Genomic DNA, 25,939 nt, shown 5'->3' with positions numbered 1-25,939 from the left:
GGGCAGGGACATCCTACACTACACCAGGTTGCCCAAAGCCCCATCCAACCTGGCCTTGAACACTGCCAGGGAGGGGGCAGCCATGGCCAGGGTCTCACCACCCTCAGAGTGAAAATCTTACCTGTATTTATAGTCTGAAGCTACCCTCTTCCAGTTCATAACCATTACCTCTTCTCCTAGTGTTACATGCCCTTGCAAAAATCCCTTCTCTAGCTTTCCTGTACCCCCTTCAGGTACTGTAAGGCCACTATTAGGTCACTCCTGGAGCCTTCCCTTCTCCAGGCTGAACAAGTCCAACTCTCTCAGTCTGTCCTTGTAGGGGAGGCGCTTCAGCCCTCTGAGCATCTTTGTGGCCCTCTTCTGGACCCACTCCAACACCTCCATGTCCTTCTTATGTTGGGGCCCCCAGAACTGGACACAGTACTCCAGAGAGGGGTCCTCCACCAGAGCAGAGGGGCAGGATCACCTCTCTCAATCTGCTGGCCGTGATTCTCTTGATGCAACCCAGGATCTGATCAGCCTTTTGGGCTGCAAGTGCACACTGCCTGCTCATGTTGAGTTTCTCCATCAACAGACATCCCCAAATCCTTCTCCTCAGGTCTGCTCCCAAGCCACTCTCCATCCAGCCTGCATTTGTGCTTGGGATTGCACCAACCCAGGAGTTCTTTCTTCTTTTTAAGTATATAAAATGAGGCAAATGAACACCTACAGTGGAACCTTTTCATCAGGTTCATTTCAGGGAAGTGCAGCTAAAAGATGGTATTTCAAGACACTTCTCTTATAGAGGTCTTGGAATTACTAGAGAGCAGATTCAAGATAGAAGTCAGGCTCTTGTTCAGGCACAACTGATTTCTTTGCATTTTATTAATGATGTCTGCATAGGGATCTCAACTAAGGATCACACAAATCATATCAACTTTGGACTTAAGTTACAATTTATTAAACTACCCTTGACTAACACATGGAAGTGTCCGTTTGCAGGAAGATTTTCCTTCAAGTTTTCAGAATAAATTCCTGTCCTGACATTGACTAGATACTATGAAAGAAAATAGGAATATTTTGAGTTCTAAAATATTTGCATAGGGTTTGGGGTTTTTGTCATAAAACAAGGAAAGTTATTAGCCAATTTGTGGAAAATGTGGTAATGTTTGAGCAGCCTTGGAAAGATCAGAACATGAAAAGAACCTAGTATGTGATTAAAGACAAGCCATGTTGTTAGCAAATGTCCTCCTGTCTGTCTTGTGACATGCACATCTGGCACCTAATTCCAGTATTTCTGCAGAACTTGATGTCACTTTTTAGTGCTGGAAGAAGACTCATTTTTGGGGTTTTTGGCTGTCACAGCTGGACAGATACGTTCAGACAGTAAATGAAAACACAGAACTCAAATCTGGCTGATAGGATTAAAGTAACATCAATAGGTTCACACTTCCCACAACTCAGAAGTAAAACACAGTCCTTGAGTTGAACAAACTACTCAGTATTCAGAAATTCTCATCAATTGAAATAGAAATTTGAAAACATTTTCAGTCTCCTCAATAGTGCTCACTCTGGGGAAAGCCTGAAGAGTTTCACTAAAAAGCAAAAAGGTTTACTGAGATAAAAACCCACAGTGGACTGTGTTCAAAGATTTATAATCAGAGAAAAAAAATGTAGGCAGGAAACAATAACTGTAGGTCACCCAGTTGAAGCTGACTCAAAACAGGGTCAACTCAGATCAGGTTTTGCTCTAGGCCTACTTGCATTTTAAGTACTGCCAAGGATGGCTATTTCACAACCTCTCTGGGCTACCCACTGCCATATTTGATCACCCTTAATGTGATTTCCCCCCCCCCCTTAAAGTTTCATTGTGGCAACTTCTGTACACTGCTCCTTGTCCTGTCCCCATTCACCTCAGAGCTCTCTCACTTGCCACAGGGACAACACCTACAGGAGAAAAATCAACTAAGCTATCACAATTAACATGGAGTGAAGAGACACCTCTGGTAACACCCAGTTATATTCTGAGAGGTTACTAACTCATTTCAACTGTTTCCTGAAAGAAAACAATCTCTACAGCTCTGAATGCCTAATGGGTATTTGTCTCAGGATCATTACTGACTTGGACTGTATGGCCCTTCAGTTCTACTCCAATTATGAAAATGCACTCTTATCTCAAACACTGTGAAATTATCATAGGAATTATTTTTTTTCCCCCAAATTGATAAAAATAGACAAAAACCCCCAACATATAAGTCACTTCCAGCCAGCTCCACAATCAACAAACTACCCAACAAAGTTTCAATGAGTAGAGAAGCCTATGGTGCCCCTGAGAAAACAGATTTAGGAAAGGGTGGTAGCCACTAGGGGCAGCAAGAGGTACGTTGGGGCAGGAAGGACAGCAGAGCAGAACAGAGAGATGCAGTAAGAAAAGGAGACACACTAGTAGAGGCAGAAGAGATGCCATGGGAAAACATGCTGAAGCAGGGGTGGAGAGGAGTCACTGGAGAAAGTACAACTCTGAAGGGACTGTGGCCATTGGAGGAACTCAGACTGCAGCAACGTCTAAGAAACAGGCAGCAGCAAAAGGAAAGGAACCACCACACCCTGACCCCAATCTCCTGAGCTGCCATCACCTCACCAAAGGGACTGAGCAGTGTGCAGCAGAGAAGAGAGGTGTCCAAAGTGGACCCCCTTACAAGAATCAATAATTAAACTTTTTTGTTAATTGACAACAAACTAAGTTAAGCAAACATTCCCTAACTCAAAACTCTTTTGTTGCCTGTGAAAGCATCTCAGATCACAGGCCCCTAACTTCTCCCATGCAGTCCTGTTACTCAAAAGAAATGCACAGATAATTAGTATTTAACAGCTACAGAAATTATAAAAGCCATGTGGGCAAATGTGTCAATAGCTTGCACTGTTTTGCATGTGATGCTTATGCTGGCATTTAGCACAACCTACATGTTTAATTCCATATAATATTTGATATTTTGCAACTGAGAAAAAATTCCTCTGAAAAATAAAGAGTTGAAATTTCACTCTCAACTGAAATGCAGAAGATAAGAAATTAACTCAGGCTTTAAATGCATAAGTGTATTTAAGCTACACCAAAGAATATAAAAAAAGTACATGAAAAATATTTCAATACACTCACAGAAGTGCAATGAAATATTGTTGTATCAATAATTACTGCACTTAGTATTTAATACAATGTTAGAGCATATTTTAAATGCACTAAGCCTAAAGTATGAATTTCACTTCAGCCAGGACAGAAACAGTAAAGATGCATTTTCATTTGCTAAGTCTTCTTCTGTCTGCAAGACAGTGGTATTTCCAAGCAGATGCAATAGATAACCCAACCACACTTGTTAAAATGCAGTTACCCACTCTTCTCCTTCAGGTAACTCAAGTGGATGGATAATTCAGTCATAAAATTTCACTGAGTTTACTGTGGTACATATGTGCAAATTGAAAATTGAAGTGTCTCACACAGAGGTAGAAGAATGTGCATGGCATGGCAACTCTTTCTACTTCACAGTAATTCTGTTTTAGAAGCACCAGATTAAAATTTTGGCACCAAATTTCTAATCCAATTCCAGATTATATCCAGAACTCCATTTTATGATTCCCCCCAAACATGAGTATGCAGACACATAGAACTAAATCAAATCTATATTTTACTTTATGAGAATATCCTAAATGCTCAATGTTTATTTTTTTATTCTGAGCAAATCTGTAAAAGTACCAGTAAGTATTCAACTGTAGCCTGATACTCCCAATACAGTATTTAAGAGGGTTCCAAGAGGTATTTCTTGAATGTTACTAATCATATCTGTGGTGGTTCAGCCCCAAGGTGTGGTTGAGCACCACACACCACTCGCTCACTCCCGGAGTAGAAATGGACAGAGCCTCCTTGGGCTGGGATAAGGACAGTTAACTGACAAAATCACTTAAAGGGGAACAATAACAGCCCCTGCCAAATTTCACTTATACCTGGTGACAACACAGAGTACCTTACTGACCCGATGGTAACACAGGATACTGCATGACAGGACAACTGACCTGACACCCTGGCTGAATTTGAACTGCCCTGGAGGGACCCAGCAGTGCCCTTCCCTGACCAGCCCCTTTTATGGCGGAGTGATGTCAGGTAGTGTGGAAACCAGCCCGCGCTGACTCAGCCTGTGTGCTGTTTGCTTGGGGAGGTTACCTCTGGCCTGGCCAGAACCAGGACAGTCCTTAAGAAGTTAGGGTATATAAGTACTGCTTCCTAATTACTTGATTTGGCAGTCAAAATAAAATGCTATTTTCTCTCCTCTTTCAAGAATCAGAGCTATCCTGGCAAGATCTAACTCAAAGCAAATATTTTAGGATTAAATCACTGACAAAATCTTTTTAAAGCTTCTGAAACTTCTTACCTCTTCACTTTCACTAAAAATGCACACATATTTCTTACTCTAAGTGTAGTCTAATGGAATATCAGTTAACTTACATGCTATTTTCTACCCAACAGTAAAAATAAGGTTGAGATAGACAAATGGAATATAAAAATAGCTTATTAAATAAAACTGCATATTCACTACAGGATAGATAAATTGAACTCACTTTGGGTTGTTTTATTAGGTCAACTAAATCCTTTACTTGATGTCGCAGCAGATTTTGGCATTTCCACATTTCATTCAATGCTCTAAAAATTTAAAAGATAGAAGATTTGTCAAAGTTACTTAATCAATAAATAACTGTCCAGTAAGAGCCTTTAAAATCAACTTCATACTCAGGAACACGCTTATCACCTTTCATTGCTGTGTGACCAAAAGCTAAATGGTTCCTAATGGCATGATATAGAAAATTTGTCATAATAGACTGGAACAAAGTGAGATTTTTAAGAGAAAGTTTAATTTCAGATGCTTAACCACACTGACTTTAAAAGAAGTAGGATGTCTGGCCCATAAAGAACTAATTTGTACAAGTCTGAAATCACTCTTCTAAAAACATTCCAAGAAGCAGGCTAAAGCAGGTGGTTAAGATTTTTATTATCAAAACAGTGTTTTTTGTACACACAGAAAGCAGCTACTAGATGATTAAGTTGTGAAAAGTGGGCATGATTAGACTTGTAACACACATCAGCTTCAAACAACTTGAAAATTAGCACACTTTACAGAAAAAGCCATCTCAAAAGCCACAGTTTCATTTAAAATACTTCCAGAATCTCCAAGTAAAAAGTCAGTTCCATGTAGCTAACTGAAGATATGATGTCTTTAAATGAGTACTGCTGCATATGGAAACTAGAAACCAGAAGTTACTTTTCCCCCCTGAAATAACAAGTCCTAAAAAGAAGTCGTTCTACATTTTTGTTTAGCCTATATTGAATCTCACTAGAACCTTAACTTTCTATTTTTAGTATCTTATGCTTAATTTTAGTTTATTAGAGTTGTAGTATCTTTAGGCAGGTAATACAAGAAAAGCAGTGGGATTCAATCATCGATTTCTGTAGTATTTGAAGGCTTCAGGGTTATTTTAAGCTGTTCTTTTATATACAAAGTTCCTTGTAGTCTCCCACATGAGGGAAAAAAAAAAGCTATATTAAATTTTCATTTGACTGAGTGCAATTAAATGAAAACCAAAGTTTTCATTTTAAATGAACTGAATTTAGTCAAACTGTGAACATTACCACAGCCAAATTCATGCACATCTGCCCTTTTTGAAGTGAAGGCACATAACTAAGTAAAATGCATACTGAAGGAAGAATAACAAAACTAATTCTTTCCCACTCTTAAGTCACCCTGGCTGCTAAACCAGGAGAATATTAACTGAGAACTTCTCAGGTAAGATCTAGGGCTAGTCAGTACCACCATCTGTGTTATCTCTTTTCAGATATAATAAGGACTGACAGACAATCAAAGTTCTTGCCAGATGTTTGCTGGGTTTTGGGGTGGGCTTTTTTCCACCTGTTTACAGTTAAAAGACATGACACCATGTTTGAAAACACCCTATTAGTTTTAGTGGGGTTTTTTTGTTTGCACTGTGTGTGTTCAAAATCCCACTTGAAAAATACATACCAATACTACATCCTATACATTCTAATTTCCAATAGTTCACAAACTCCTTCTATCCAGTGGCTTAAGCAACTCATAAGAATCTAGAGCTAATTTACCATAAGAATCATATTAAATATTATTTTGCAAGAAGTCAAAACCAGCACATACTTCACAGCATTTGAATCCAGTGTTGCATAAAGGTAGTATAAACATTTCATTCGTTCATTTGTTTCCAAGTTGTGAGGGACCATGTACTGAGCAAAGATGCGTTCAACCAGTAATCTGAAAGACAGGGGGAAGAAACTTCAACTGTAAAGCAAGAAAGTGGTCTTGAATTGCTAAAATATTTACTCAAAAATTCTCAAACCTATCCAGAGATCAAATGTTGCATTTAAAGACATTTAAAAGCCTCAAAGGCAAGTTGCTTAGCTTACAATTTAACTCTGCATAAACTAGACAAAGATATGTAATTACAGAAGGTGTATTAGTGTTAGCAGCAGGACATTTAAGAGATGACATCATCAAAACCAGATGTGTTAATCCAGATAGGAACCAAAGGGTTTTAGAGAACAATGCCTCTTATCACTGAGATGTTCTCAGTGAATTTCATGAGGGGTCAGTATTGGTGTAAATCCAATACTTAACCCAAATTAACAGTCCCAAAATTAAAAAGAACCCAACCCAAACCAACCAAACCCACACTGATTATACCACATGTTATCAGCCCAGAAGGAGAATTGGGATGTTAGTTAGAAAAAGCTGACTTCCCTCCACCTGCCCTTGGTTCCTTCCCCCAAAGGCTGAGTTTATGCCATTTCTATTGCTTCCACAATAAAATTGCAGGTACATTCACACAAAAAAATATTAAAAGCTTCTGCTATAACATGGAAGTTTCTTTCCTCCTGTTTCTGAGTAAGAAAGGTTTGGGCCACCAGTTGCTTAGAAAAGACTGAGAAGAAAAAAGTAAAAGGTAATCCAAACCCACATTGCAATCTCAAATACCAAGCAGGCTTGCAACTTTTGCAAATTGAATGTAGCAAATAGGCTAAAAAAAAATAAATCATGTATGTTTGGGCTAGAAATGAGAAGAAAATCCTTACAACTGGAAGGGGTGACCAAACTCAGCTGGTTTAAAAAGATCCCCAAATTTAATAAAAATGTGAGTGGGTGAGATTGGATCTGAACATGCCTAGTTCTGTCCATGGTACCATGAAATCATTGCTTGTTTTGGAGATGGTGGAAGCTGCAAGTTTTCAAAAGGATCTGTATGGGTCAGCAATGCCATTTGAATCTGATCAAGCTGTAAAGACCAATGGGCCAACGAGTCATTTCCAAAGCCAACAAGACTGTCTTAATTAGTCAAGGTGGACTAGTTCCCAAACTAGTTCCCTATGTAAAACCACCCAGCAATACTAGTAACCATATGCAAGTCTACAGAGGGTATGACAGAGGCACTGTTTTCACCACCAATCCAGGGCAAGGCTCTAATTCCTTGCTACTCTTGTACAGGAAAAAGTAGCTTACTGTAGACTGAGTTGCCTTAACCATCATCACTAAACATACCTGACTTATCTTTAAAGCACACAGGAACAACAAGTAAATTTAATGCAAGTTCATTAAAATTCAGTTAGTAAAACTGCTTTAATGTTAAAATTCACAAGGTTACTGAAATATAAACAAAAGCCTCCTTTAGAAGCAGTGATGAAGTACAGGTCAGAAAGTGTCAACATTTTTAGCTCACTCACCCAATAAAATAGCTTTTAACCTTTAAAAAAAAAAAACCCAAACCATAGAAGCAAATAATGCAGGACAACATTTGACTGCCATTGAATAAGGTTATGCACTAGATCAAAACATAGGGGATTATCAAGTCTCTTCTTTACAGCACAAAGGAAAGATAAAACCACATCATAATTTCCTAAGCTCGTTCACCAAATCACCTGGATTTTAGACTGACTTACCTGTCATCAATACTGTTTTGATAATATATATGCAGAAGTTTATCTTTGATCCATGATATCTGTTTTGCAGCTTCTTTTCCTGCTTCTGATTGTAATGAATACTTCTTGTATATCTGTGCAAGCCCCATCATAGCTTCCTTCCTCACCCTCCACTTGAGGAAAAAAAAACAACAATAAAAACCACAATAGTACCCAGTTTAGCAGTTCAAAACTAGGCTACAGAATTTCCTGGTAGGTGCTTCCTATTCTAAAGGAAAATCAAATAGTTTCATTTACAAGAAGTCAAACCAATTTTTAAGCACAACACTTTCTCATTAGTATATTTATTGCCCCACATCCATTATGCTAAACCTTTCAACATCAGTACTTACTATGCAAGTATGCCTCTTGAATTTAGAATTGTTACAAAATTTAAGCCACCACCCTTTCTCACAGATCTATACTAAATACTTGCAATCATGTTACAGGTGCAAGAGATGGAAACATGTCAACAGATTAAAAAAGAATCAGGTGATACTGTTAAAGAAAGGTAAAAGGGACACTTGATGGCATTCTTTAACATGAGCATCAAACCTCAAATTTTATCAAATAATTAAGCATAGCTAAACTAAAATTTCAAGACAATTCAAATTTGAAAGCTACTACACTGATCTTTTTCAGAAAAGGTTTTGCAAGTGGATTTCCAAAGGTGTTATGGATGACTGATGAAAAATGTTTCACCAAAGGTAGCTAGTTTACCTGCTTTTAATGAGATCATTGGGAGATGGCAAATCAGAGTATTTTACAAGGGTCTCATCTGACTTAATTTTACTAAAACCAGACAATAGGAGCAATGCTGTTGTGCTTCAGCCTATTACACTGGGGTTTTGATGAGATCTTAAAAACACAGCACAATATAAAAGGCAGCATTTCAGTCAGGGGCAAAAGATGCCTCATTAAAGAGACTGCTTCACTTTTTTTTTTTTTTTGCATTATACTGGTTTTCATCAGTACTTTTCAAACTAGCTCAACATTTTTTAGAAGCATTGCTTTTTAAAAAGCTGACTTGCAGCCTAGAAATTCCACACACAGGCACTATTAGGGCTCATTCTGTCTTACCCGCTTGTCCAGCGTTCGCTCTCTGACAAAATTAAGGAGGTGATCATTGACAAGCAAGAGATCCTTTTTAGCAGCAGTGACTATGGATACTATAACATCATGTCTTATGGCCTCTTCAGGATCATGTGACCTTACTTTAAGGTATTCTGGAAAAAAAGAAACCAACAGAGGAAGTATTTCATTGTAAGTATACAACTACAGCTGCTTGTCCTTCTCTGACAGTGCACACTTAGAGAAGCAGAAAACATCATTTTCTACTGCTTTGCACATCAACAGTAAGAAATCCATAGCTTTATCTAACTGGAATATCAGTACAATTTATTATTTGCTTAGAATATCAAACATTTGTATTTCTGGTGTTAGGGAAATAAGAATTACAGGACTTCATGTTTAGTTTTATTATAATAGTTAGGCTATGGCTACTGTAATAACTATTATAAGCCCAAGAGAACTGGATCTCTGGACCAGAAGAGACAGTGCTGAGAACTTGATATCCACTGCATATACATTTTAAAGTCATGTTTCCAGCTAGAGGCTACTATTCCTGCAGACTCCATCCCCTTTGGCTGCTGGATCACATCAGTTGCACTCCTGACCACAAGTTCTGTATTACCCACAAGGAATCTAGTTCACATGTTCCAAGAATACTCCCCAGTGTGAGCTGTGGAAGCTCTGTAAGTGGGGACAACTCAAGAGTCATACTTCAAAACCATGCTCTTAGGCCAAGATATAATGCTTATTCAGACACATCCTAGGTTACTCAACTGAAAACACTTTTTCTGGATTATTCTGGCCCATTGGTATATATTTGGTAGTACCAATAATCTTAGGCTATCATAATTTTTGAATTTGTGCTTGCAAGTGCCATATATCACAGCTCCCTATTGTAATTTTAGAAAGCTGACAAATAAAATAGCAAGAGATCATTGATCTTCCTAAGATTAGGTATTTTTGGTTAATTCAGAAGCACAAACAGGAAGGAAAACACACATCAAAGTTCAGATGACTGTACACAGCATACATCAGTGAAACAATAAGAACATTAAGTAACACCAAAAATTCAAAGTTTACTCTAAATTACATAACCAGAGGTTACTGTTCTGCTATTAGTGTTGAATAATCAGTGAACATTTTTAAGTCTCATCTGAAATATTGGCTATTAACATTTGTGGTAATCAGCATAACTATCAGAAGAACACATCAAGAAATAAAGATTTGCACTTATGGAGGTTATGAAATTTGAAATCCAAACAAGACTTTTTAAAAAACAGTTTCATCCCACAGGAAGACATAATAAACTAAAACAAATGAAGAACAATGCCATTGCACAAAACAACTCTGGTCTCAAACACCAATGAGTCAGAGAAATTTTTCATAATGTGACTTTGATAAACTCTGTGGGGAAAGAAAGGAGGGGCAAGTAAAATGACATTTCCCAGAGGATACCATTAGAGGGGGCACAAAGTCTTCCTGCAATGCAAAAAACCCAAACCCAAACAAACCACCCTTCAAAATAACAATTGTGATAACCAAGGAGGAAACATCTTTACCATTCCTTTAAGGAAAGGTACAGAAACATTTACTTTATTTTTTCTTTAAGCTGTCTTAACAATACCAACATCTGTGGGATGGCTCTAGCCTGCCTGTGTTGGTTGTCTGACTTGACAAACTCTCAGCATGCAGGAAAGCAAAGCAATCTCATACACTTAACAGCCCTTTCCATTCCCTCCTTAAAGCAAACAAAAGTATCACCTCCAAAGAGTTACAAGAAGTTGGAGTTTATTGATCAGGGGAAGAAAGTCTTCATATACACTTTGGCAGGAATAAAAAAACCCTAATCCCAACCCATTTGATTTAATGACACTTTTTTCCATCAGGAGCAACAAACACAAAATGCTTCTACCTACACCAGCTGCCTTCTTCCTACAGAGAGCTTGAATTACAGGTTGTGTTTGAGCTGAAAGAGCAGGAACCAACAGTCATGGTCACAGCTATGAGGACTGTTTTCATGTTTTAGACCATGGCCACATAATATTTGAAAATTTCAGCTTTGTGCAACTCAAGTGTCAGCTCTGCACCCTAATTCTAAGTGTCATGACCATTAGGTTAGCCAGGCTGGCTGTGCCTGGTCCCACGGTGCTTAGTTTCAAACAGGAGTTGGGATTGCAACTACTGGAAGAGAAGGGAGAGTTATGCCTTTGATTAAGGCATTCTTTATGTGCAGTCAGCCCCACCAGCCTGAGAAACAGTACTGAAGGCAGGGACTCTAGCTTCACACTCCAACCTCATATACATCCTCCAGGACATCTGACATCATGACATGGATTACAATTCACCTTCCTGACTTCTCCAGGAGACTTAAAATACAATTTTAATGTTATAGGAAATGTGGTACCTGTTAAGTCTTTTGCTAGGTCAGGATGGTTCATAAGGCAGTGACTTGCAAACTTCACACACTCAAGACGAATAGGTACATGGATATCATTAAACCTGGTTAGAAACAAAACAATGCATTATGACAACAAAAATGGGACTCCTACCAAAGCAATTACTACTTGAGCTTTACACAAATCTCAACTACCCTGGGAAATAATTTTACACTGCCCAGGTATGGTTACACACAGAAAAATGTCTCAGATTAAAGTAGACTGTCTTCAGCCTGAGAAAAAAAATCCTGCACTCATTTATTAATTCATGTTCTAAACAGGAGGAGAAATACATTCTCCTGGTACACACACAGAACTCCCAGGCAAACAACTATTTATTACAAAGATGCCTGACATACTTTAAGTATCTTTTCTGTAACGCTCCACGTTTCACTATGAACCATGTATCAGAAACAAGGAGTTTTATAACTCTCTGATATTTATCCCCTCTGTAAACTGTATAATAGGCAGCAAACCCATGGGCATCTAGCCTAGTGCAAATTTCTGCTGAGATGGATCCCTTCAACTTCTGTAAGACAAGATTTTGAGAGGCTGAGTTCGGTTTGATGCTGAAAACCAGTATTGTTGTGTTCAATTTTGATATAAGTACACTTTATAATAAAAACTATGATGTAATGAAAGCTACAAACAACTCTTTTTGAAAAATAAATGCATTTTCAAGCTATCTTCAAAATGCTTGGTTTTAAACAAATACAAAATCAAACTTTAGAATAGTATTTCTGTTTAAATGCTCATTTATCAAACAGCAGATGTTTTAAGGAATATGACTAAAAGTAATTTTACTAAAAAACAGGTATGTATTCAAAAATTAAGATATTTTAAGAATTGTTCTTTTAATAACACAGCTATGACTTAAAATCCTTGAAAGAAGTTATTATATAGATGTGATTCATAAGTAGTTGAAACCAGCAATTACAAACAACAGCTTGCACATAGTCCCATTGCTTCACATTGTAACAGTGAAATATTCTCCTTTGGGCTCAATTAGACCTAATATTTTTGATGACATGCAATTTTTAAAATTGTTGCATACTTTCAAGCAAAAGGCCTTCCCTCAAATTCTCTGTACTTCTAAAAGCAGCATTTCTTTGAGGGTCATGGCTTTGATATAACTGAATGCTAAATTATCAACTAACGGATTTGTAGTAATTTATAGGATTTATCCTCATTCACTCACATCAAAACCACTTTCAGAGTAGCCAAACATGTTTTTCCTGACTACAAGGTCCAGCTATTTCTATCTCAAACTGGCAGAGTATTTCAAAAACAAAAGAGGGAGTGTGCTTGCAGCACTTTATATACTACATACCTCTTGTGAGGTACTTGTAGCATTAAAAAAAAAACCCCTTGAAAGCAGTACACAAATGCTGTATATAAAAGCAATTCCATCATCACCTGATGCTGCAAATGTGATTTGATTCTGGTTAATAATTAAGCCATCACTCAACAGTTTTGCTTGTGAAGGAATTCAACTATTCCTTTCTCTTGACTATGGCAATAAAGACAGCTGCAAAAAAAATTAACTAAAAAGTGATGATTTGTAATCATTAACTCTGCAGAGTGTGTATGTGAAATCATTTCTTTAGCATTATCTGTTAGATTTGAGTTGTAATTTATTGAGTGTTTTTCCTTTCCTAGGAAGGGAACTAAAGCACCATGTACCTTCCCAGGTAGCACTGCCAGAGCGGTTTGTTTTGAGATGCCAACTCCGAATCCTTCGCCCCAAACATTTTTGCTAGAAGTTTTACAACCTGCAGGCGTTCTTCATTGTCATTGCTCTGCAAAATGAACACTTCTTTTGTAAAATTGGGAAGAAAAACAAACAAAACCCCAACAACACAACAAAACCACACAAAAACCCACTAAACAAACCCCACGCAAACAGAAAACCAACCCCAGAGTTGTGTTTCATACAGCTCTTCAGCCTCCAGAAATAAGATAATGCTGATTAATAAACTCATTCTACATCTGTCTGCACATAAAGCTTCAAACATTATTCCAGAGAATTGTAATTATACATGTTTAGTTACAAAAACCAGTTTAAGAACATCAGATTGAGTACCTAAGGTCAAGATGCACAGGTTCTGAGCTTGTATTTAAAAATGCTGAGTTCAACAGATACTTCTCTATAATATTTAAAATCAACACTAACAGAAATCAAACAAGGCTTTCTCCAAGTGTAATTTGCATTACCACTGGTTTGCATCACACTTTAATACAACACACAGCATTTAAAGCCTCATACACACTGTGGAAGTGTGTGCTAAGGTTGGTACAACTGGCATAAACTCACTGTTCACCAATTTATTACACTTACTGAAGAGAAAGGGAAAGAACAACTGCCACACTTTGGGAAAGGAGTAGCTAAAATTTGTTGGTATTAACCAGATATTAATTACTTTTTACCAGATATTAATTAATTTCAGTCTTTTCTGGTACAATGTACAAGGACTGTTCAAAATACTCTTCTTTTCTATCATCTTTGACATTCTTCTTAGTTCAACCTCACCTTCTGAACGTGAGCAAGATGTAAGAGCACAACATATGCATCAGAGTTCTCTAATATGAGACCACAGACTTAAAGACCAACTATTCTACCTATCTGCCATCACCATACCATCACTGGATTGAAAAGTTTCCTAGTCTGTCTTTACAATCCAGGCCCCTAAGAACAGTAAAAAGCATTTGTAAAATCCTCAAAGTCACAGAGCAAGAGAAGTTAAGGATGAAGAAATCTCTAACCCTGATACATTACTACATCACAAAAGATGCTGATTCTTCCCAATGTACTTCAGCATTATTAGCAGCATCACCAGGAAATCCACTGGTTCATTTGTTTCCACTTTACTAAATTTTTTTAATTAAGCTACAGATGGACATTACTGAAACCAATCTACAACCACTTCCTCCTAATTTGCAATAAATTGTTATGGTTGGACTCAGTGATCTCAAAAGTCTTTTCCAACCTAGTGATTCTGTGAAATGTTATCTTTTACTAAAACTCATGAAGAAAAAGTCTCCAAAGTCTCCATTACACCACAAATTCTTGTTCTGTGCCTTCATGGTTAAGAACTTTTAATTAATTGTTTCTGTAGCCTATATTAGTCCAGTCTCCACTACCCACATTCCATCCACTCTTGCTTAAAATCAACAAACTATTGAAAATATTAAGCTTCTCTGAATTTCTCTACACAACCAACACAGACCCAGAGCAAGACACTCAAGAGCAGGGAGTACACCAGCATTCCACTAAATTACAGGCAGAAATACAGAAAGTGCAACTGAAATAACCTTATGAATTAGTCTCAGAAGCAGCTTTCACTGCATTAGCTGCCAATCCAATTACAAGCCAAGCCTCTCATGTTTCTAGTCCTGCTTGTAGAAACAATGAATATTTGTGATTATGGACCAAAAGTACTTGGTACTTTTTCAATTTGTGCCCAAGTGTTGGTCCCCTTGAAACACTCTTATATAAGCTCCTACAGGTAATTTAGAAGAAAAGCCCAAACAAAACCCAACCCATGCTTATTAAATGAATGCATCACTGCTACAGTCCCTCTCCTTTAGTCTCCTTCTTCTGAGGGGAAAAACTTAGTATCAAACTTGGAAAAACATTATCTTCAGCTTCTCAACACTAAGATATTGAAGAGACTTTCTATGAGACTGAAAGATTCACATCCTTCACCTCATTGCTTAGGTGTGATCAAGAGCTCTTTAAGCTTTTTTTGCTGATGACAAAACTGGGAGGAGTGGCTGACACACCAGAGGGCTGTGCTGCCATCCAGCAAGGTCTGGACAGGCTGGAGGGTGGTCCAGGGAGAAATTTAATGAAATACACCAAGGGCAGGTACAGAGTCTTGCATCTGGGGACAAACAACCCCAGGTACCAGTATAGGTTGGGGATGGATCTGTTTGAAAGCAGTGTAGGGGAAAGGGACATGAGGATCCTGGTGGACTGCAGGATGACCACGAGCCAGCAATGTGTCCTTGTGGTCAAGAAAGCCAGTGGCTTCCTGGGATGTATTAGAAGGGGTGTGGTTAGTAGGTTCTCCTCCCCCTCTAATCTGCCATCTGGAGTCCTGTGTCCAGATCTGGGGCCCCAATACAAGAAAGATGTGGAACTGTTGGAGAGGGTTCAGAGGAGCCACAAGGATGATTAGAGGGCTGGAGCACCTGCCCTACAAAGAGAGGCTGGTGGAGCTGGGCTTGTTCAGCCTGGAGAAGAGAAGGCTGTGGGGGGACCTCATTGCAGCCTTCCAGTCCCTGAAGGGAGCTTATAGGCAGGAGGGGATTCAACTTTTTAAAAGAGCAGATAATGGCAGGACAAGGGGGAATGGACTAAAGCTAAAGGAGGGAAGGTTTAGATTAGATCTTAGGGGGAAGTTTTTTACAGAAAGAGTGGTGAGGGGCTGGAACAGGCTGCCCAGAGAGGGGGTGGATGCCCCGTCCCTGGAGGTGTTCAAGGTCAGGTTGGATGGGGCCCTGGGCAGCCTTGTGTAGCTCCAGGCCTGGAGGTTGGTGTCCCTGCCTGTGGCAGGGGGGTTGGAGCTCTGTGATCCTTGGGGTCCCTTCCAGCCCAGACCATTATATGATTCTATGCCCTGGTGAGACTGCACCTGGAATATTGTGTCCAGTTCTGGGCCCCTCAGTTCAAGGGGGACATAGAAGTCCTTGAAAGAGTCCAGCACAGGGCCACCAAGGTGATTAAGGGAGTGGAACATCTTCCTTGTGAGGAAAGGCTGAGGGAGCTTAGTCTTTAACCTGGAGAAAAGGAGACTGAGAGGTGACCTCATCAATGTCTATCAATATCATAGAATCATAGAATCATAGGGGTTGGAAGGGACCTGGAGAGATCATCGGGTTCAACCCCCCTGCCAAAGCAGCTCCCTAGGAAATATATGTTAAGTGTGACCATCAAGAAGATGGAGCCAGGCTCCTCTCAGTGAGGTCCAGTGACAGGACAAGGGGCAATGGGTACAAGCTGGAGCACAGGAGGCTCCAGGTGAACATAAGAAAAAACATTTTTGCTGTGAGGGTGACAGCACTGGAACAGGCTGCCCAGGGAGGTTGTGGGAGAAGTGGATACATGACCTGAAATTTGCCAAACATTTTAAATTACCATACCTAGGAAGAAAGGTAACAATAAATAAATAATGATAAGAGTTAACTTTCTATTGATTTTATTCATTAAATCGTATTGGCTTAGTAGGATGGTGAAATAAAAGTCCAGCCCTGTAATGTTTATTTCCCAAATACTCTATTCCTAAACTTTTATTCTGATCATTAAAATCATATCCACTTTGAGTAAAACAAATTCTAAAATTCAAATATAAAATTGGAATGGAGCATCCGTTTCTTTTACAAGCTGACCTACAGAACAATACACTTCTACCTCTGTTCTCTCCTGCACTAGTAATGCTTCTGTGTCACCTCTAGATCCCTAAACACACCACCTTACAATGCCAAGAGCAGCCACAAATTACTTTTCCTCAAAGACAAGGTCAAGTTAAATGTATTTCAGTGTATATTCTGCTAATCCCCCAGACTCCTTTCTCAAATTAAGCAAAAAAAAAAGCTACTAGTAGAAGCAACCACAGTTTCACACAGCCTACTGAGTGTTGGAATTTAACAGTACTTCTTTTCTGCCACATCAGGACATAGGAACTTTTTTCTTTACAAGACCTATAAAGAGGTGGTGGAGTTAAAGCCAGCCAGAAGTCAAACACTCACCCAACCTCTTGGTCTGCTGTACAGAGAGGGGAAGGAGAGAAAACAGGTGACAAGGACCACAGATCAAGGTAATGGCTGTTTAGAAGACTAAGAAAAAGCTGCATGAACAACTAAAGCAGAAAGAAGGATCAATTCACTTCTTCCCATTGGTAGGCAGATGTCCCACCAGTTCCTGGAAAGCAGGGTCTCAGCACGCATGCTTGCTTGGGAAGACAAAACCCCATGAGCACAAGCATCCCACACTTCCCCCTCCTTTCCCTGAGCTTTAACTGCTGAGCGTCTGTCCCCTCTCCACCTCCTGCCCCACCTCAGCCTACTCATAGTGGGGGGAGAAAGTCCTTCCCTAGTCAGCAACAGCCAGAAGATCCCTTTGCGATCGACACCGCTCTAGTCCCAAATATGAAGTCGAGTACCACACAGGGTGCCACCATGGAAAGGAACCATTCCAGACAGACACAAAAAGGGTAACAACTAGTCTGTGCACTTCTGGTTGTTACATGACATGGCACAGGACACTCACCTTAACTGCATCTCAATTATCTTCGAACAGACTTAAACAATTCTTGGGATAAACAAGACAAACCCCCCCCCAAGGGAGTAAAGCACACAAAAGCTGCTCACCACAGAGAATACTGGCTACTGCCAGCAACCTCTTATTTGTCATCCATGTCAACATGTGTAATTGCCACAGCAGTTAAAATTACCTGACATTGAGACCAAACTGTATGGTCCCTGGCTGTACCAGAAGGGCAAGGTGCTTGAACACTAGGTGGCCACACTGTTTACAGTCAAAATAGTAAATATGCACAACAGTATTAGACAGGGACCCAGGCTCTCACACAGGTCCCATACTAAGCTTTGTGAGCCTCCACACATGCTCACTGACAGGAAAACCCTTAGATATTCTCCAAACTCAGAGGCAGTTTACAACTTCCATAAGACCCTGATCCCATGAAGACAAATCAGGTAGTTTCCTGCCACAGAGAGTACAAGAAGAAGAGTTCACAGTGATTGAAAGCAGGAGATTTAGATCCTGTCAGGTGATGACTAAAGGACACAGAGACATTTGTTCCCATCCTCAAGCTCCTATCAGACACTGAGGGTGAGAACAAGGCAGTCCAGTCAAGTGGAAAGCAAGGGAGATTGATCAGTGAAGCTCACCTGGCTGTTGGGGAAAACACACCACCACTTCACTTTCAAAACATGCATCAAATTCTTCAAAAGCAAAGAAATTAGATACAACATGGGAAATAATTGAGAACAGCCCTGAGGAGAAGGACTTGGGAGTGTTGATTGATGACAAGCTCAACATGACCCAGTAATAAGCACTTGTAGCCCAGAAGGCCAACTGGGCTGCAGCAAAACCAGCGTGATCAGAAGGCAAAGGGAGGTGATTCTGCCCCTCTATGCTGCTCTCATGAAACCCCCACCTGCAGTATTGCATCCAGCTCTGGGGTCCCCAGTACAAGACAGACACAGAGCTGTTGAAGTGAGTCCAGAGGAGGCCACAAATATGATCAGAGGGCTGGAGCACCTCTCATGTGAAGACAGGTTGAGAGTGTTGGGCTAGTACAAGCTGGAGAAGGCTCAGGGTAAACCTTATGGCAGCCTTCTAGTACCTGAAGGGGCCTATAGAAATGCTGGAGAGGGACTTTTCATCAGGGAATGTAATGACAGGACAAGGGATAACGGCTTTGAAACTGAAAAATGGAAGATTTACATTAGATACAAGGAAAGAATTCATCCCCTGGCAGTGGTGAAACACTGGAACAGATTTCCCAGAGAAGCTGTGGCAGCGTTCAAGGCCAGGTTGGAAGAGGCTCTGGGCAACCTGGTCTGGTGGAGGGTGTCCCTGGTCATGGAAGGGGGTTTGGACTAGATATCTCTAAGGTTCCTTCCTACTAAAACCATTCTGTGATCCCAGTTAGTGTACAGAAAAAGCAACTAGAGGAAAAGCTGTGATATCCAGAAGGATCAGTCTAGAGAAACAGGAACACTACCAGATAAAGAGACAGCACCCATACTGTGAGACTGAGTACCCTAAGGTCAGGGTGACCAGCACTGGAAGAACAATTCAAGAATACCAAGAGCTTCTAGACTCATAACAGGAGGAGGTCCTCAAAACTGAACACTCAAGATCAAAGGTACTTTCCCCATTCCCTTCATGCTACCTAGAATTTAAGGAAGGGAACATGGCAGCCCTTGCAGGAGTAAATCCAACAGATTTCAGAACACAGTAACTGTCAGAAGTCCAGGCAGAATACAGTACTGGTTAGGGGTTGACCTCCTGGGAACCAGGGAGTCCTGGCAGACAGCAAGTTAACCATGAGCCAGCAATGTGCCCACGTGGCCAAGGCAGCCGATGGCATCCTGAGGCACATTAAGAGCAGCATGGGCAGCAGGTCAAGGGAGGTTCTCCTCCCCATCTGCTCTGCCTTGGTGAGGCCGCATATGGAGTTCTGTGTCCAGTTCTGGGTTCCCCAGTTCAAGACAGACAGTGAACTGCTGGATAGAGTCCAGGGGAAGGCTATGAGGATGATGAGGGGACTGGAGCATCTCTTGTATGAGGAAAGGCTGAGAGAGCTGGGTCTGTTTAGCCTGGAGAAGACTGACAGGGATCTCACCAACACTTCTAAGTATCTAAAGGGCAGGTGATAAGAGGCTAGGGCCAGAGTCTTCTCAATTGTGCCCAGTGACAGGACAAGGGGCAATGGGCACAAACTGGAACACAGGAAGGTCCATCTGAATGAGGAAAAACTTCACTGTGAGGGTGACAGAGCCCTGGGACAGGCTGCCCAGAGAGGCTGTGGATTCTCCTTCCCTGGAGATATTCAAAACCTGCCTGGATATGATCCTGTGCAGCATGCTCAAGGTGACTCTGCTTTACCAAGGGGGTTGGACTAGATGATCTCCAGAGGTCCCTTCCAACCCCTGCAGTTCTGTGATTTTGCTTTGGGCAGAAGGCTCCACTCAGTGTACATTGACTCATCCCTTTCAAAGTAGTTCAAAGGGATCTTCCCTTAATCAGCCCATTATAATTGTGCCCAATGGTCGTATGATTCTTTAAACAGTAACCAGTATCACCCTCTCCATAATTTCTATAGGTTGGTAGTTCCCTGGCTCTTCCCTCAGGCCTTTCAGTAAATTGGAGTAACACTGGCTGCCTTCCAGTCAGCAGGGTCCTCCCCAGACTCCCAAGACTTTTGGCAGATGACTGAGAGAGGTCCTGCCATAACACTTGCAATCTCCCTTCAGTGCTCTGTGATTAAACCCATCAAGGTCCATGGATCTATGAACGTTCAGCTGACATAGCTGGTCCCTTACAATTCCAGTCTTCACAAATGGAAAGTCACAGTTGCCACAATCATGCTCTTCCAGCTCAGGGTACTTCTAGATCTTGGGCTGCCCAGTATTATTAAAAACTGATGCATGAAAAGCATTGAATGCTTCTGCTTCTTCATCCCTATTAGTCAGATGACCATCTTCAAAAAGTATTGGTCCAATGTTTTCTTTAGAAAAGCCCTGACCAGTTTCAACTCTAACTGAAATTTGTCCTTTCATGTCTTCTCCCTACATATACAAACCACAGCTTTTCATCTTCCTGTGAAGCCTGACCTTTCTTCTAGAGATCACAGCATTTCTTTTACCTCCTAAGCTCCAGGAGGAGTTCCCTGTTTAGCCAAGCTGGTCTTCTGCCCTATTTGCTTGACAGTATTATTATTGTATTATTTCCCAATTTATTTTGAAGTCCTTTTCCATACATTGTTCTTCAAGCCTTATATGATAAGTCCAGTAAAAGAAAAGAAATTTAACTAATTTAACATCAGTGTGAAAGTAACCATTTGTCACTCCCTACTGGCAGGACAACTTCTTAGACAATGTCAGAAGAATTTAAAGAGAACAGCTCTTGGATGAAAATGGCTCAAACTACAGCAAAACATAAAACATGCTTTAAGAAACTGATTTATTTCTTTGAAATAAATTAATTTCATTGAAATCATCAAAAGTTTTAGGTTCTGATCAAATTCACGTAGAACGTGCCAAGACTGCACCCAGAAATATTGTTTTAAAGCTTTAAAGTGAGCCAGAACACTTGTTGTCTTGCTCAGAGGAGGTCTACTCTGAGCCTACTCCATCCAGCCAAAACTTGGGTTTACTCACTGCTTTTAAAACCAATTATAAAGAAAATGGGTGTTTTCAAGAACACAGAACAATTACCCAATTTATCTTTGAAAAGCACATATCATATGTCCACTTCCATGCATTCACAGCTTGCAAGATGCAATCATTCTGACACATCTTCACTCCTAAAAACTGATGATAAATAGCCAAGACAGCCACAGCTTTCCATCATCATCTGCTTTAGGAGCAACACAAACCTCTTCAGCAGCACAGCAGCTATAGAAGACCTTGGAATACAGTAACTGTCCTACTACCCTACTACCTTGGAATACAGTAACTGTCCTACTCAAGGCATTATTTGAGTATTTGCCTCTAGTATTTTACTCCCATTGTTGCATTACCAGACATTGATGCTGTATCAGACAATTTCCTGGAACAGAAACTGTGAAACTATGCATTTTACTGAAATGCACTCCACAAACTTCTACTTAAATACCTTTTAGAGAGCCCATGGCAAGTGAACTGAGAAGATAAGGCTCTGAACTATTGGCCTGGAAAAAAACACAGAATCCAGAAAAGCCAAACCCTTCCAGAAAAGCCAAACCCTTCCAGAAAAGCCAAACCCTTCCAGAAAAGCCAAACCCTTCCAGAAAAGCCAAACCCTTCCAGAAAAGCCAAACCCTTCCAGAAAAGCCAAACCCTTCCAGAAAAGCCAAACCCTTCCAGAAAAGCCAAACCCTTCCAGAAAAGCCAAACCCTTCCAGAAAAGCCAAACCCTTCCAGTGGATCTCTGAGGATATGCAGAACTTCCTGAAGTTCATGGTTACTGTATCATGACCTTTAACTGGCAGTTATTCAAAAGGTATCTCCTGCCTCCCCTGTTTCACCATGGGCTGCCAAGCACTTTCCTCCCTTCCCACCCACCTGGTGGAGTCTCCATCTCTGGAGAGATTCCAGCCCCGTCTGGACGCCTGTCTGTGCAATATGGGCTGGGGAGCTGCTTTGGCAGGGGGGTTGGACCCCATGAGCTCTCCAGGCCCCTTCCAACCCCTGTGATTCTATTCTATTCTTTGCCAAGCTAACAGCAATACTGCTGTCCAGTCACTTGTCACTGGAAGCAGCGAAACACCAGCTGCCTTGTGCCATAACCACTGAGTTTCACTGAAATCACCCTCTCCTCAGCACACTAACGTGCTATTTACTCAAACCTGAATTAAAAAAACTTGACACTTGCTGCTGTTTGGAATAAAACCACATATATTGCTGGAGTGGAAAGTATTTAATAACGGCTGGCAGGTCTGCTTAAAGAGCAAACTTGTGTTGATCTCAGGAAAAACCACAGGCTGGCCATATTTCATTAATATTTCAGAACATTTGTCTTTAAAATACCCTTTTAACCACAGGCAGATCTTAGAGACCTCTCAACTCGTTTAGAACCATAAAATGCTTTGGGTTGGAAGGGACCTTTAAAGATTGTCTAGTCCAACCCCCTGCCATAGGCAGAGACATTTTTCACTAGACCAGGTTGCCTAAAGCCCCATCCAGCCTGACCCTGAACATACCCAATGGTGGGGTATCCACAGCTTCCCTGAGCAACCTGTTCCAGTATCTAGGATTTGAACCAGATCATCATATTCCAAATACAGGGATTTTTTTTTCCCCTATTGTAAAAGATGGGTCAAACTACATTTGACAGCCCAGAGGGACAAGATAAGCAGATATTATTGTCCATACACATGAAGCAACAAGATGCTTCCAAAAGAAGCCATGGCATGCTCTCTGAATAGCCACAAAGTATACCAAATATAACAAGATATGACAGAGTAAAAGCAGGTAAGAAGGTAACTATGAAAATGTATACAACATCTACTGTTAAACTCCATCTCACAAATGTGAAACACCTTATCCTCAAGGTTGTAAACCACAAGGAGAAAGCTACACTAGGGATTAAGGAGATGAAAAGCAACAACAACCATGTCCAGAATCTAAAAAGATTATAGCAAACAAAAATTATAGTACACTAAAAATATTGTCATAAAACAGAAATGCAAATATGAAAAAACCTCCATGTTTTAAATTAAGACATACAAAGAAAACATGGAAATGCTCTAAGGCTGAAATCACCCAGCTGCAAGAACAGACCAGAAGTTGTTCTGATGGTGGGGGAGCAGGGGGAAATAGTTGACAGTGTTGGGCTACTGATTTTCTGATTCCAATGGTAATAAAAAATACTATTGAAATAGTAGAACATCAGAATCAATGAGGGAGCAGGAAGACAATTCAGAACCTTCAGTTTTAAATGGGCCTAAAGATGGAAAGGTTACTGCAATTATATCTATGAAAAAAAGGGATATGGCAGCAGTAAGATTAAATCTTCTGAACAAGAGGTTCAGTTGCAGAAGTACTATTTTTATTGGGCTGAGAATTATAATTGTTCACCACCTGTAAGAACAGGAATTAAAGGCTGGAAAAGGTCATCTTTAAGACACAGACAGTAAGCAGTAAATTGAACCCTACTTTTTTTTGGAAATGTGAATGGAAAGCTATTAACTATTTAAAACAAGTACAATAATATTAGTGGAAAAAGAAATAGGCATGAACTAGTCACTATGATAATGAATAATGATAATTACAGTAAGAGCAGGCCAAAGGTTCCACAAAACTAAAATCTATCCAATAATAAAACTACATGCAAACTCAGAAGTTGCCTGCTGCAGCTTAGCCCTCAGGTCTAGTAATAAATCACTTTCAAACTTAGTAATACAAAATTAATCGTAACTCCCTGCTACCACAGAAACCCTGTGGAATTACAAATAGAATAAAAAGTACAGAAGGATAAAGGGAGTACCAACTGTTACACTGAACTTCTCCAAGTGATGGAGACACACTGAAATGGGAGTAACTACACTGATACCTCCCCCCTGCCCCACTGAAACAGGTAACTAGCATCAGCTACCCTTCAGAAATAAGAAATAACCCTGAAAAATCAGTGAAGTCATTGCAGCAATGACTACAAGACATATTTATACAGTCCAATGCTCTGTTTCTGCCCATCACAGGCTTTCCTTTTAGACCAAATTGTTGGTACATCACTTTCCCCCATGATAAATACTAGAGTACACCAAAGAACAAACACATCAGACTCTCAGGTCATCAGAAAATCGAGTTATGCTTGAGAAACATGCCAATAACACCACAAACAACAACAAAAAATCCCATATATGCACACATGCACTCTAGGTTAATACATATGATGTTAGATTACACTTTTTGAAGGCTTTTAGGATTTTGTTTTTAATGCACAGCTTGTATGTTTTAAATATATATATTAGGACTTACACACCAAACAATTGAACTTGCCAGTGAAAAAAAAATCATATTAATAGTCAAAGCACACATTTTCAAATATGTAGGAAGCATAAGAAGTGTTTACCTTAAGTTTGAATTCAAGCTGTGGTAGAACAGAAAGCAGGAGGTGACTGTCAATGTTGTACAGCTCCAGAATCAAGTCAAAGACATGCTCTGACAGGTCACTAATTGACGTTTTACCAAGCATGAGGACCTGATTGAAGAACTGGAAAGTAAAAGAGAATCTACATCAATAACAAAGGCACACAAACAGTCTTCTAAATACTATGCTTGTCTGCCACTATATCTACCTTTGAATCTTGTAATATTTGTTTTACTACCTTTTTTTTTTTTTAAAGAGGAGGGAGGAAAGGTGTACATACATCAGGATTCTGTAATAGAGATCTTAGAACAGAATCATAGAATCATAGGGGTTGGAAGGGACCTGGAGAGCTCATGGGGTCCAACCCCCCTGCCAAAGCAGCTCCCCAGCTCATATTGCACAGACAGGCGTCCAGACGGGGCTGGAATCTCTCCAGAGATGGAGACTCCACCACCTCCCTGGGCAGCCTGTCCCAGGGCTCTGGCACCCTCACTGGGGAAAAGTTCTTCCCCATGTTGGTGTGGAACTTCCTGTGCTCCAATTTGCAGCCATTGCCCCTTGTCCTGTCTCCACAGACAGTGAAAAGGGGCTGCCCATTCCCCCTGCATTCCATACTTAAGATATTGATAAACATTCATAAGGTCCCTCCTTAGTCTTCTTTTCTCCAGGCTGAACAGTCCCAACTTCCTCAACCTTTCCTCACAGGGGAGATGCTCCAGGCCCTTCAGCATCTCTGTAGCCTCCTCTGGACTCTCTCCAGGAGATCCCTGTCCTTTTTATCCCAGGGAGCCCAGAACTGGACACAATACTGCAGGTGGGGCCTGACCAGGGCAGAGTAGAGGGGGAGGATCCCCTCCTGTGACCTGCTGGCCACACTCCTCCTGATGCCCCCCAGGATCCCATTGTCTCTCTCAGCCCCCAGGGCACACTGCTGGCTCATGGCCAACCTGTCATCTACCAGGACCCCCAGGTCCTTCTCCACAGAGCTCTTCTCCAGCAGCTCATCCCCCAGCCTGTCCTGATTCAAACAGTTATCCCTTCCCAGGTGCCAGACTCTCCACTTGCTTTTGTTGAACCTCATCTGGTTTCTCCCTGCCCATTGTTTCACAT

The 25,939-nt window shown here is 40.5% G+C and overlaps 1 protein-coding gene across 2 annotated transcripts in view; it reads right to left on the bottom strand.

The window, feature by feature from the left end:
• PDS5B (PDS5 cohesin associated factor B) overlaps positions 1–25,939 on the bottom strand; it is a gene marked incomplete at its 5' end in the record, with an annotated part of 97,292 nt that overhangs the window by 50,090 nt on the left and 21,263 nt on the right. For both annotated transcript variants that reach the window (XM_084264677.1, XM_084264678.1), the window contains 7 exons: positions 4,588–4,669; positions 6,189–6,302; positions 7,982–8,133; positions 9,080–9,225; positions 11,475–11,569; positions 13,189–13,304; positions 24,812–24,952. In XM_084264677.1, coding sequence (XP_084120803.1) covers positions 4,588–4,669; positions 6,189–6,302; positions 7,982–8,133; positions 9,080–9,225; positions 11,475–11,569; positions 13,189–13,304; positions 24,812–24,952 — 846 coding nt within the window. The remainder of the gene's footprint in view (positions 1–4,587; positions 4,670–6,188; positions 6,303–7,981; positions 8,134–9,079; positions 9,226–11,474; positions 11,570–13,188; positions 13,305–24,811; positions 24,953–25,939) is intronic.

This window comes from Gallinula chloropus (assembly GCF_964237585.1).
Source record: "Gallinula chloropus genome assembly, chromosome: 1".
NCBI lineage: Eukaryota > Metazoa > Chordata > Aves > Gruiformes > Rallidae > Gallinula > Gallinula chloropus.
This window is presented reverse-complemented; position numbering and strand designations above follow the sequence as displayed.